Raw genomic sequence first — 14012 nt, forward strand, 5'->3', positions numbered from 1 at the left:
CCTGCACGGCAGTCTTTTAAAGACAACTCACACAGCCGAAGTTGCCAACAAAATGGGGTAGATGTCAGTCCACCTTAAAACGCAGTTATGCCAGGGAGACGCTCCTAATGGTTCATTGGCTTCTTAATCTTTTAAGGTGATCCCGAGGAGATCGGCTGAATATGTTGGTGGTGCCCGGGAAGCCTTGGACAGTTGAGGGTTAATTCCCACGCATCAGCCTGGCAACGTGTGAACCTACACTGAATAAGGTTATGGACCATATACGTTCATAATAAGTTATTTCTTAAAAAAAAAAAAAAAAAAAAAAAAAAACACACAAAAATGATTAAAAGAAAAAAAAGGGATAAGGTAAAAATTAGTTTACAACATACAAATGATGTAAAAGAAAAAAAGTTGAATGGACCCTGAATTGAGTACATATTTATTATCATATTTATTATATCAAAACATGTACATCCTCACTTCACACCATGACCAGAATTTTCCAATATTATTTATTGTTTTGTCCAAGCCAAAGGTGTTCTTTGGTTCTTAAAAACACATGGTGGGGCCTGGCATTGACGCACCATCTTAGTAAGAAAGTCTAATATGGCATATGAAAGCATCTCCTTTATGCAACATCAGCTGTGAGTCAATATAAAATTACACTAAGGGTTCTTCTTGAACAGAGCTCTGAGTTGCATGTATTCAAAAAAAGAACAGCCGGTATTGCAGTAAAAATGGAAAATAAATATAAAATATGTATATTTGGAAAAAAGAAAAGAAAAATCAAATGGTGTCTTTAATGCTGAATGGTTAAGCACTGGGACAGATTGCAAGCGACCCAGCAGTACTAGGCTTTGTTGTAGGTTTTTTGGATAAAAAGAAAAAAAGAAAAGTGAATTCACAAGAATTGTAAATTATAAGGAAAAAAAAAAACAGCATCAAATGTGACTTAGTTTTGCTGACATTACATAATAAGTGATGCAAACCATTTGGACGTAGGCTACCAGTCGAGAGTTTGGATGCATTTTCCCATTCAAAAGGCATGGAAAAGTGTGTCCTTTGACTGGCAGTGTACATCTGAAGGCTCATGGGAAGTAGGAAGCACATCTTGATCTTGATCAGATCTTCCCAGGGTCCTCTTTGAGAGTGACGGTCCTGTTGAAGATGAGCTGCAGTGAAAGACAAGATTACAGTTGCAGTTGGAGCTCATTATGGCAAAGCTTTTAATCCAAATTAATTTAAGAAATCATTTTTCAAATTCACTTAAAACAAAATCTCTACCGAGGGACTGCTCCCAACAGAAAACTGTTTCAAAAATGAATATGTCTTTGTGTACCTTATCAGCAGTGCTATCAGGGTCCAGGGAGAAGTAGCCAACTCTCTCAAACTGGAATTTGTCAAAAACTTTTGCTCCTTTGACTGAGGTATCCACAAAGGCACGGCTGATCACCTGCAGGGAATGCTAAATAACAACGGAGAGGACATAATCAAACTGTGTCTGTTGCATCTCCTCAGTTAATCCGAACAAGACGTTCCCACTACTCACAGGGTTGATGTCGCTCAAGAAGCCACTAGGCACTTCAGATGGATCCTCTGGATGTTTGTGCATGAAGCTGAAGCATGAAGATGGGGACACATTTTAGTTGAGTCAGTTTTATAGACGGAGAGTTAGTTCCTACAGTGATTGTTTGGGACTTACAGCCTTTCATATAGACGCACTTCACACGCCAGTGGCTGGCTGACCCAGTGGATGAAGGCCTTTGGTTTCTCTGCCGTTTCAGAACCGCAGCACGTCACCTCCAGCTCCACCACTTTACCCTGAGAGTCCTGAGAAAACGGGGAAGAAAGCAGGACTTGGACCAGAATATACATGAAATGATACGTTGTCAAGATTTGTAATAATTGCTCGGGGGTCATGTTCTGGGTCTCTGGGAAGCGCCTAGAGACAACTTCTGTTGTAATAGATGCTATATAAATAAAATTGAATTGAAATCAAGAGATACCTCAAGATCGATGACATGAACATAGAGGCTAACAGTCATTAATCATCACCCAATGGCACTTTGAGATTTCTTGATTGAGATGCCCTTTTTGTTTTTCCAGTTAAATGATGCGCCTCAAGAATTCTCCACAGTAACATGGAAATAACAATTTGTAGCTACTGGCCCGCACTACCTGTGTTTAATCAATAGGGGCCAGGTAAATACCAAACAAATCAGGACTTTCAACAAATGAAACCAACTACATGTATAATTTTTCTTCTTTAGTTGAGATCAAAAGCTACAAGCTACAGGAGTGAGGACACTGTGAAAGTTTTGCCCTTAATGATTTTATCCCTCATGCCTAATTCAGAACTTCCCACGTGAATATTGTTGAACTTTCATTTGTCACGTCCTGAACATTCTTCTCCATGAATATACCAGCAAGAGCTGCTCTTGTCCTGACAGTAGCTGGTTTCAAATGTTTAACCTGTAGTCCGACCATCAAGTATCTGGCAAAGAAAGGGGAGCAAGAAACACTAAAACAGCAGGTGTTAGCTGCTCCTACACTCTTGTGCCATTTCTGGAGGAATTACCTGCTCTAATTCACACAAACTCAAATATCAACACTGGAGACATGTCAAGCACACTATTGAAAAAAAAAAAAAAAAAAAAAGTATACATTTTATGCAGATGTGAATATATAAGTGCATTTTTCATATAAACTGCACTGTTGTCGTAGGATAATACCAACGTAAAATATTACAGACAACATGAAGTTACGTTTTTTACAAAATTATGAGGTTTTCATGGATAAATATACATGTAATTTCATAAGTCTGGATGAGTCTTCAAAATTGAAAAAGACTTGAAAATACACTTTTATTTTGACGGTTTCTTTATGAGCTACTGAGTGAAACAGGTTTGAATCTTACCTTGATGACTTTCTGGACAGATATGACATACCCGGCATGTCTCAGGCCTACAGGCTGCTCAGGAGTCAGACGCTTGTAGCCTTTCTCCATCACCTGTGAAAGATGAGTAGTTTGTCATTGTCCCCTGTCCACAGTCAAAAAACATCTGTGTATGGTGAGACTGTCACTTTTTGTCTTTTCTCCCTTCTAACCTCTCTGAAGTCGCTCTGCTCAATGAAGATCGTGCGTGTAAATGGAACTGTGTGGCTTCCCTTGGCTTCGTTGGCAGGAAAGTCTGGTACTCGTACCTCTGACTGAGAGATCACACAAGAGCAGGATCACTTCATGAGTTCAAAAGTCATGTAGACAGAACATAGAAAGTATTTGGGAACAAATTGGATGTGCACTCTCTGAGGTTTTCTTAACAAATCTATTGAGCAAACCTTGAAGTTCTCAGCAAGGTTAGTTATGGTGATTTTGAGCGGGTCCAGCACAGCCATGGCTCGAGGAGCAGTATCATTCAGCACATCCCTCACACAAGACTCCAGCAGGTGGGGCTCTGTGGTCGTCTGGGAAACTGTGACTCCCACCTGCAAGAGAGATAATTACACAGTCACACAACAACCGTGTACCTTCGCAAGCATCTCTATGGTTTCATCCACGCTGCATACCCGTGCACAAAAGTTATTGATGGCTTCTGGTGGGAAACCTCTTCTCCTCAGTGCAGTCAAAGTGAAGAGTCTGGGGTCGTCCCAGTCTCTGTAATCAGAAAACAATCACCGCTATCAACCCACCAACAATAAAAGGGCCAAAATGTTGCACTGAAAATGAGGAAAGAGTATGGACTGAAGTCATGCACGATGGTTGACATCCATCACCCTGAAGGGATCTGTCACAGTTACTGTCAGTATACACTTAGGTACACTTGTCCAACTGCTCGTTAATGCAAATTTCTAATCAGCCAATCACATGGCAGCAACTCAATGCATTTAGGCACAATGCATTATGGCCAGACTGGTTGGAGCTGATAGAAATGCAACAACAGTAACTCAACCGAGGTATGCAGAAGAGCATCTTTGAACGCACAACAAGTCGAACCTTGAGGCGGATGGGCTACAGCAGCAGAAAACCACACCGGGTGCCACTCCTGTCAGCTAAGAACAGGAAACTGAGGCCACAATTCACTCAGGCTCACCAAATTGGACAACAGAAGATTGGAAAAACGGTGCCTGGTCTGATGAGTCTGGATTTCTGCTGCAACATTTGGATGGAAGGGTCAGAATCTGGCATCAACAACATGAAAGCATGGATCCATTCTGCCTCGCATCAATAGTTCAGGCTGGTGGTGGTGGTGTAATGGTGTGGGCCGGGGGATATTTTCCTGGCACACTTTGGACCAATTAGTACCAATTGAGCATCTTGTCAACGCCACAGCCCACCTGAGAATTGTTGCTGACCATGTCCATCCCTTTATGACTACAGTGTACCTTCGGATGGCACTGACTGCACTGAAATCAACTGACTACGCTAAAAAAAAAATCTTATTTTACTGTATCCTAACATTTGGGTGGGGAAGCCCTAAGGAAACTGGTCTATTAATCTAGGTAAAAATGGGTATTTTTGTAATTCAAAGCACTATACAACAGTTATAAAGCTATCAATCAAGCTGGAAAGAAAGAGAAACGAACATCTGTTTTACCTGACAACACCAGTCTCAACCAGTTTAATGATCTTCCTCTTGGACACAACGGTGAAGGTGAGGTTCAAGCGCCCATATTCCCACTGCACTGGACAGTACACATCCAGAGTATTACACAGCCAGTAATACGAGGAACGCCTGAGAGGCAATCACCAGAGAAAGAAACATGAACATCATCCAACTTGTTTTAAATAAAAACTGAACTGAAGTTTGACACAGTTCAGAGGCTTCAGACTTACCTGGCTTGAAACTCTTTAGTGCAGAGTGAGTGTGTGATTTCTTCTATAGAGTCACACAGGCAGTGGGTGTAGTCGTAAGTGGGGTAGATGCACCTGAAGATCGACATGAGTGAGGCAAGAGTTAGTAAGATGCACCCTGCTGTGAGAAGGAAGTGTATTTAAATGTTAAAAGAAAAAAACAACTTATTTTATAAAATACCAATCATCTCCTGTGCAATGATGTTGCGTGTATTTGATTCGATACGCCACAGGGTCCATCTTCCCATCCTCCATGACCATCTTCATCCTGAGCGTGGCCTCGCCCTCAGAAAACAGGCCCTTCTTCATCCTCTCAAACAACACCAGCGACTCCTCGATGGGTCGGTCTCTCCAAGGGGACGGAGGAACGTTATGGCCTTTCAGCTCCTCCCCTTTTTGATGGCACACATACGCGTGACCCCTAAACACGGGGGGAGGACAGAATGAACCATGGTCTTCTGCCATATCCATCACCTTGTGCAAATGCTGCACATGCTCCACTCACCTGCGGATGAGCTCCACAGCCAGGTCGTACAGTTTCTGAAAGTTGTCCGATGCATGTGTCACAGTATGAGGTGTATAGCCTGTGCAACGCAACAGAACTGGTGAGAAACCTGCTTAATGATGAGTGCAGGCGGACGCCAGACTTGACAAACGGAACTCACCCAGCCATTCGACCATGTCCTTGATGGCAGTAAAGTACTTTTCCTCTTCCTTCTCAGGATTCGTGTCATCATACCTCAAGAAACAGATTCCATTGTTTGCCTTCAGAAAAAGACAAAGTTTAGTCAAAACAGCTGTATGAGAGAGGATCTGATTGCTTTTACGATAACCAAGCGGGAGAATACCTTTGCATAGCCAAAATTGAAGTTGATGGCTTTGGCGTGTCCAATGTGAAGGATGCCGTTGGGCTCCGGAGGAAAGCGGGTGCGTATCTTAAGGGGTTCAGACAGAGATAAATGATTGCAAATATCAGTTACATCTATGCAAACGTCAGTTACGTCGCTGCAAACGTCAGTTACGTCGCTACCAAAAAAAAGATCAATTTCTTTGCAGATCTTTTATTTCCCAAAGAAATAACTACTTAAATTTTGTACCTGTCCACCAGTGATCTCCAAGTGCTTCGTTAGTAGGTCCATTGTGTTTGGTGTGACCACATAACCCTCAGTTTTGTAATTCTCTCCTGCATCATGGAAGACAAGAAGTCAGACTACAAATACGACAAGGCCCCGTCATTTAAATGTTTCAGCTGCCTGTTGGCCTTTCTTACCTGGTTTATGGAATTTCAGTGACTCTCCTCTGAGCTGCTCCATTAGAGACTTTCCCTCTCCGGACATCACATCACCTTAAAAAACAATGAAAGGTTTGAGAGACACTTCAAATAAAAACTTAAATTCAGTGCTTTGCCTGTTGCTCACCGTTCGACATCACCTCCTCTTTCTTCACCTTCACGTCATTCTCTGCAGCTTTACCTTTCTGTGGCTGCAAGATGGTTAGATATTAAAAGAGTCAAGATGCTGCGATCGTTAAGACTTGCTGGAAAGTATGTGCATTCCTGTTTTGTTTTTTTGTAAACAGCTTAACACCTCTGTGGAAAATACAAAGCTATCTCTTGATCTGTATTTAAGTCACAATTATACCTGAAACAACATGCTTATAAATAAAAAGCTATTTTTTTACTTTAAAATGTTGAACTGTTCCTTTAAAATAACACATGCCATCTTGCCTTGGGCTTCTTCTCCAGGTCTGCTTCCGTTTTGGGTCCCAAAAGGTGCAGAACCTTTAAGACCAAGCGAAAGCTCATTACATGACGCAGTGGGAGAACTGTGAGTATTAAATCACAAAGACAGAAGCACCTTTTCCTACTAAAACTGCTCTTTTCCCCCCAAACACACCTGCATGTCCACCTCATTTTTGATCACCTTTCCATCAGCCCACTTCAGTGCTGAACGTCCTTCACCTGCAGAAGACACACAGTGCATTATTCCGGTCATCTCTTTGGTGTTAACGGCCGTAAAAGCATTCAGTAAGACAAAAGTGAGAGCGTACCCATTAGCAGTCCCATGTTGAAGCGGTACCTCTCCTTCAGCAGCTGTTCTTTGTACTTTTTAATCACACATTCTACCTGCGAGACATTCCCCCGTTACTGAACAGACCGTGACCATTAAAGCTCGGATAGTGTTTAGTTTTGGGACAGTGGGAGATGCACTTACTGCATCCTCGATTTGTTCTGGTGTGATGACTACGCCCACTCCACATGCTTCATCAAACTCCTTCTGGGTGATTGGGTCTTCAGGATGACTCTTTACAAACTCCAAAGCAGCTGGGGAAAAAAAGCAGTTTGTTCAGTCCACTTATCAGCATTGTGCTCACTTTCTCACAGCCCAATGGGAAAACAGCCATATAAATAAGTTATTGGGCTTTTCTACGATCTGACAGATTTGACAGTTCAGTCGTACATGTCAAAAATTACCTGCCAGTTGTAGCTCTGTGCAGATTTTGCGCTGAGCTATGCTGTCTGAGAGAAACAGCAGGCGTTTGGGGTCTTTAAGGCGAGATGCCATAGTGTACAATAATGTACCCATGGCTTTGTCCAGTCCTGATGCACCATGGACACGCTGAGCCTATCCAAACAGAAAAGAAAACTCAAATTATTTGTCTTCTTTCCAAATCTTAGTAATGAATGAGACAAAGAGAACTAATGAAAACACACTTAAGAAATGTGCAAAGTGAAGTACTGTATACAGTATATATAAAGCAAGTTCTCTGTGCAATGAAATCCTTTCTTTGCTGCCCACCCTGATGCAGGCGTATAAGTACAAAAATAGAATAAGAGAGAATGCAATGAGTAAGTGTAAAGTGTTGGTGTGCAGTGAAGATGCTGAAATGTGCAACACAATGTGAAAGTAAAAGAAGTTGTCCATGTTAATGTTCAACAACTATATCTTTCAAAATCACAGAACGGTCATGAAAAGTGAGTTACATACAGTATGTCAGTCACATTTCAGCACGCTGAGTTTTACCTGACTTATTGCGTCCTTCAGGGCACAACTTAGCGCTTCATTTTTCAGTGTTTCTTTTGCCTTCTGCTCACTGAGCCCAATTGACGTGAAAAGTGTTAACGTCTCCGCCATTAGTCCCCCAGATCAGGATTAACAGAACCCGTACAGAAGACACGCTACTGCCGCACACGACTCCTCTGAGGCAGACGACACGACTTCCTGTACAGAGAAAAAAAGAAAAAGAAGAAAAACCTACAGCAAATAGAAAAGCGCCGATATGGATGACATTGACCAATCACGAAAGACCTTCATTGCTAGCCCCGCCCACTCCGACCTAGCCAGCCAATCAGAGGTTTGTTTACACCAGAGAAGGCGGAGCTACGGGCTTAGGCTAGTGTTGCATCAGATTGATGTGCCATTCACTCCCTTCTATTAAAGTGAACTTTGGACTTTTTAAATTTCTCATCTTTAGTAGATTACGTTTGAGTCCCTATAATATAAACCTGCGATTGTGTAAGAAAAACATTTCCCCCTTTTATTTACGTGAGTCCTTTTAACGCAGTGCAACGTCTTTGCGGTCCATCTCAATCTATCGTTAACTCCGTGAAAGTTCCATGAATTCATTAGTTCTGTTGTTTTCTACCGTTTTATTTAATACATCCATGTTTGCTACCTGTAAAATAGCCATAGCTATAGTCACGGGATCCCCTGTGATGCGTTTTATACAGTGACAATCAATGTTAACATTTAAACGATCAAAAGGGAAATTACTTGGATCAGAATAAGGATGGCCAAACATGCTGTGTTGTCATCAGGAGCAAAACTCTGGAGATCTCTGGCTTGTCCAAAGTCAGAGCTCTGCCTGGATCTCACTCTTGCTTGTGGACAATCATTCCGGTAGGTTGGTGAAATTACGATAAGCCTCTAAACAGGCTATGCATTAAAGGTCTCGTTCATCATTAGGGTTGCCACCTTTCAGAAATAGAAATAAGGGACGCCCTGATTTCAGCAGCGCAGGAGTAAAAAAAAGCCCCAAAACTTCTAAACTGCATAAAAATGTGTTTATTTTATATGAAAAAACAAAATGCTCTGATTTAAAGTTTAAAGTGCTTTAATAGCATTGAACTTGCATGACTGTACAGACAGCCAACCATATAGCAACTGAAATATAATTCAACTAGAATATGGTGTAAAAGTTAATTTATTTCAATAATTCGACTAGAATATGGTGTAAAAGTTAATTTATTTCAATAATTCGACTAGAATATGGTGTAAAAGTTAACTTATTTCAATAATTCAACTTAAAAGGTGAAACTAATATATTACCTAGACTTATTACATGCAAAGCAAGATATGTTAAACCTTTATTTGTTATAATTTTGATGATGGAATTGTTTATTGATTTCATAAAATATTCTCTAATTTATTTTTTATTTGGGGTTTTCATAAACTGTGAGCCATAATCACCAAAATCATAACAAATAAAGGCTTGAAATATCTCACTTTGAATGTAGTGGGGAAATAATATATTTGTTTCACCTTTAGTTAAATTTACCACGAATGACGTTTTGCAATATATTCAAATTTTCCGACCTTCACCTGTATATTATGACATCAATAAATAAGAGCATAATATATGTCCGTATTGATTCCATATGGAACGCAACTTTTCATTCCCAATTCCCAACCCCTACCTGGAGGTGAAGCCCGAGTCCTCCCCGCTGTCTGGCACACACACATATATAATAATAATAATAATAATAATAATAATAATAATAACATATAAAGATATGGGCACAGACGCAGCAGGTCCTGTTGTCCCGCCACAAAGATTTTGCTGGCCTTAATGTTTCCTGTGTATTATTTTGTTCATTATTGTTAAATTTAGTGTTGATGTGTGTGTGACAGACGTGTGTATGGGGCGTTAATGGAAACACGGGACAAATCGCCTCCCGTATAAGTTCAATACGGGACCCAACATTTTTTTCTCAAATAAAGGACAATTCCGTATTTTACGGGACAGGTGGCAACCCTATTCATCATATATGTTGATGACACGCATCTCTCCCTGCAGCTGGAGAGAAACTGCAGAGGGACACTGGACTGGAGTGATGGGAGGAAGAGTGTGGACTCTGACTCAGATAGATGATACTCTTTGGTACCACGTCTACACAACACAAGGCACACAGAAGGATGGAAGTGACAAGGAGAAGAGGGCCGGTGTTTCTTTTCACCAAGAAAAGAGAGCTACGAAGAGATCTAAAGATGCTCCCCGGAAGGTGGAAGATAAGCCCCAGGGTGCTGATGCTGAACAGAGGAGTGAGGTGGAGGCAGAGATGCTCAGAGACTACTTCCAGCTGCATGTGAACCTGGGGTGTCTGTATCAGGAATGGGGAGCAGCAGACAGCCACTTCAAGCAGATTGCAGATATCTTTTCTGGTCAGTGATTGCTTGATCAAAGATGTACACGTTTTTTTGATTTGATATGATTTATTTATTTTTATTTTATTTTATAACATGTAAAAAAACAACACTTCATGAGAAGTTTAAGAAAACAAAACAAAAAAAACAACAAAGAATTTCATTGCAGCAGGGCAAGTGCTACGGGGGCCCGACCGACAGGACAGAGAGGACACGGGGTTTTCGTGCAGAACTCTTTTATTTTAGAATACACCGCCACACGTGCACAAGCACCTTCTCCAACAGCAGCCCCGAGCTCCTGTGCAGCCATGCCTTATGAAGGCAGGCAGGGTGGAGAGGTTGATGGGACACACCTGTGTCCCATTACCTGAGTGGCTGCTGCTCCTCCACCCTGCCACATTCATCTTTTAAAACTTGCTATCTTGATTTACATGTGCCAAAAAAAGGGTTAGGAAGAAGTGTAAACTTATTTAGTCCTACCCCCATTCACTGATCATTTAACCTGTATTTATAAATTTTCCCACACTGTACTCACACTGCTAAATAACAGTATTATTATTATTATTATTATTATTATTATTATTATTATATACTGTAATTATACTCACACACATACTTATACATGCATACATACATACCTACATATAGTTGAATATTTCTATATATTTGTACACACATGCCCATATGAATATTTATATAAATGTACTTATTTACACTATACTGTATCTGCTCTATATCTACATTATGTATATCTTACCTGCTTATCTACTTTTTACAGTAAGTAATAATGTAATATTTTCCCCATATTAAATAAATTGCTTGGTATTTCTCCAGGTGTGCGAATGCTGCGCCAGGATCCCACTGAATGCCTGTTTTCCTTTATTTGCACTTCCAACAACCACATCTCTCGTATTCAGGGCATGGTGGAGAGATTGTGTCAGACTCTGGGTGCCCCGCTCTGCCACCTGGATCAAACCACGTACCACGACTTTCCTACCTTGTCTTCACTTGCAGGTACTTTAAACTTTTGCCACAGACTCTACACTCCTATTTTTAGTTTTGTCAGCAACTTTATTGTCAACTACACTATCCCGCCTATCCCTCCCCCCAAGAAATTCATGTATTCCTTGTCCTCCTTCTGATGATTCTCCAGTGGTAGAAAGGTCCTACGTTGTTACTTGGCGAACTAAAAGTTTGCCAAGTAACAATGTTGAAGTGATAAATCACTTCAACATTGATCAAAAAAAAAGAAAGAAAGGTGCTGTTTCTTACACAGTATTTATTATTTTTATTTATTTTCCCTCAAAAGAATAAATACAACAAAAATATAAACATGACAGGATTTTAAGATGTAAAATGGGGAGGAAGGGAGAAAGACTCCATTAATTCTAAAGGTAGCACAACGACTATTGAAATACATGAAACTGATAAAAATGCCTGAAAATTGAAATATAGGTAAAGATATGAATATAGGTAATGTATAAGGGTATATACAAACTATAAGCTGTGTGTTTTACTTACCTGCTTACCACTATTTACTATTCATCCCCAACAGCTATTTGAGGATTTAAGTGTTGCAGCATTTTATACAATTCACACACCAAATGCTTTTTGACTGTATTTTCATTGTTTTCTCTGTTATCCTTGGCAGACAACGGCGTAGAGGCATGTCTCAGGGATCTGGGCTTTGGTTACAGAGCCAGGTTCCTCCAGCAGAGTGCAAAGCAGATTCTGGATGCCCACGGGCCCCAGTGGCTTGAAGGTTTACGCAGAGTTCCTTACATGGAGGCTCGTGATGCGCTCCGCACTCTCCCTGGTGTTGGCACAAAGGTAAAACAGTAGAAGAAGCTTTTTGGCTTTTACGTTTCATGTACGGTTTGAAGAAATCTCTGTGTCATTTTGTAGGTGGCGGACTGTGTATGTTTGATGTCTCTGGATAAGACGGAGGCCGTACCCGTGGACACACATGTGTGGCAGATCGCTAAGCGAGACTACGAGTATGCTGCTGGTAGTGGACAAAAGACCCTGACGGATAAACTTCACAGAGATATTGGTAGGTGTTTACACCCTTTCTTAGTAGCAGACTTCAAATGTTATGTCATCCATTAACAAAGGATCTAAACAACTACTTCTTTACAGGAGATTATTTTAGAAAGCTGTGGGGATCCCATGCAGGCTGGGCACATTCGGTGAGTGGTATCTGGTGAGTTCCTGTTTCTAACCATAGACCTGCTGCTAGACCCTCACTCTTTCTCTCTCTCTCTCTCTCTCTCTCTCTCTCTCCGTTTTAGGTGTTGTTCTGCGCCGACCTGAAAAAGTTCCAGAGCATCAAAGAAACGGCTCGTCTGAAGCAGCCCAAGAAAGAGGCAGAGGATGAGAAAATGACAGTAAAGAGGGAGCTTGATGGAGATGGGACAAACATAAAAACCAAGTCAGCACGTCAGAAGAAGGCAAGGATATCTGTCAAGAAAGAAAAGTTGCTATGAGATAAGTAAGCTTCTTATCTCAAGTAATGTCCAATTACTATGGAAGCGTAGAGATGCCACCATCTTAAGAAGAAAGTTAGAGCCATCACGTTATAATGTAAAATGCTAATGTTCTAACAATATATTTTTTACATTTGTACAATATCTTCAGTTATTACAACATATATTTCATGTTTGAATAAAATATCACTGTTATTACAATTTACATATTTATCATGTTACGACAAAGAAATTACATTCTTACAATATAATATTTATATTGTAATAAGGTGATCATATATTGTACAACGTGAAAAGGTTTTCGTTATGACTTGATCAACATGTATATTGTAATAACCTAATATCATATAGTTGAAACATGAAAAACAATATCGTAATTACGTGATAACATATTGTGATAATGACTCTACTTTTCTTTCACTTAGGTGGCAGCTTTACGCATCCGTAGGTCACAGGCGCCTCTGATTCAGCTTCTTTAATAAAAAAAAACCATTAAGTGTAAAAATTTAAATGATTTATTATTCACAAACTTGATGTAGAACAGGTCGTTTTGCAACATCTCAGGTTTTCCTGTCCAAGTCTTTACTGTAACATTTTTTTTGCTCTGATTTCATATGAAGTCACTACTGCAGACTGTTTTTATAATGAAAATAAATATATTTTATATGTTTTCTTCTTGATTTAAATATGTGTTCATTATTTAGAATATCAAAAGAACAGTTAGTGCTCGAGCCTTTCTGTGCAGAGTTTGCTTTCATAGGTTATCTCACAGTTCTCCAGTTCCCTCTGACAGTCCAAAGACATGCATGTTTAGCTGATCAGTGATCCTAAATTCCCGTTGGAGGTATGCACGGTTGCGTGGCCCTGAGATGGAACTGCAACCTGTCCAATATCATCTTGTCTGATGGCCACGGCAATAAATTCCAGCAAACCCAAATTCCAGAAGTGAAGCAGGTCAAAAAATGTATGGATTGATGGAGATGTTCAGTACCGTCCAACCCAAAATCCACATCATGTTGCCTCCTGGATCTGCTAATATTTGGTAAAAGTGACCCCTAGGTGGCAGCACATATCAGAAAATGTCTAGCTTTTTTCAGCCCGCTTTTTTTTAATTTATATTATTTTACCTTTAGGAAGAAATTGTGCTGTTACTCTAACGTAATAGTTTCTATATCAAGCCGTGGGCCTACAACATTTCATGTAATTTATGTGCTTGTTAGAAAAGATCTTTGAGAAGGCCAAGATGGTGGGTATTTAGAGTATTCCCTG

At 40.4% G+C, this 14012-nt stretch overlaps 2 protein-coding genes across 2 annotated transcripts; one reads left to right on the forward strand and one right to left on the reverse strand.

The window, feature by feature from the left end:
• Positions 1 to 408: 408 nt before the first annotated feature.
• qars1 (glutaminyl-tRNA synthetase 1) lies at positions 409 to 8051 on the reverse strand. The gene is made up of 23 exons (XM_061735902.1): positions 7858 to 8051; positions 7308 to 7458; positions 7048 to 7157; positions 6884 to 6959; positions 6730 to 6794; positions 6561 to 6614; positions 6253 to 6316; positions 6105 to 6179; positions 5932 to 6017; positions 5683 to 5769; positions 5500 to 5599; positions 5340 to 5418; positions 5016 to 5255; positions 4817 to 4909; positions 4578 to 4715; positions 3550 to 3637; positions 3322 to 3468; positions 3091 to 3192; positions 2900 to 2992; positions 1685 to 1812; positions 1532 to 1598; positions 1322 to 1447; positions 409 to 1154 (listed from the first exon to the last, which is right to left on the reverse strand). The coding sequence occupies exons 1-23, from the start codon at positions 7966 to 7968 to the stop codon at positions 1104 to 1106; spliced, it is 2331 nt and encodes a 776-aa protein (XP_061591886.1). The 5' UTR covers positions 7969 to 8051; the 3' UTR covers positions 409 to 1103.
• A 316-nt stretch (positions 8052 to 8367) lies between these two features.
• On the forward strand, positions 8368 to 13477 carry ogg1 (8-oxoguanine DNA glycosylase). The gene is made up of 7 exons (XM_061735898.1): positions 8368 to 8733; positions 9911 to 10275; positions 11092 to 11271; positions 11909 to 12087; positions 12163 to 12310; positions 12397 to 12446; positions 12549 to 13477. The coding sequence occupies exons 1-7, from the start codon at positions 8624 to 8626 to the stop codon at positions 12741 to 12743; spliced, it is 1227 nt and encodes a 408-aa protein (XP_061591882.1). The 5' UTR covers positions 8368 to 8623; the 3' UTR covers positions 12744 to 13477.
• The last annotated feature ends 535 nt before the right edge of the window (positions 13478 to 14012 follow it).

Source organism: Cololabis saira, chromosome 12, assembly GCF_033807715.1.
Source record: "Cololabis saira isolate AMF1-May2022 chromosome 12, fColSai1.1, whole genome shotgun sequence".
NCBI classification, from domain to species: Eukaryota; Metazoa; Chordata; class Actinopteri; order Beloniformes; family Belonidae; genus Cololabis; species Cololabis saira.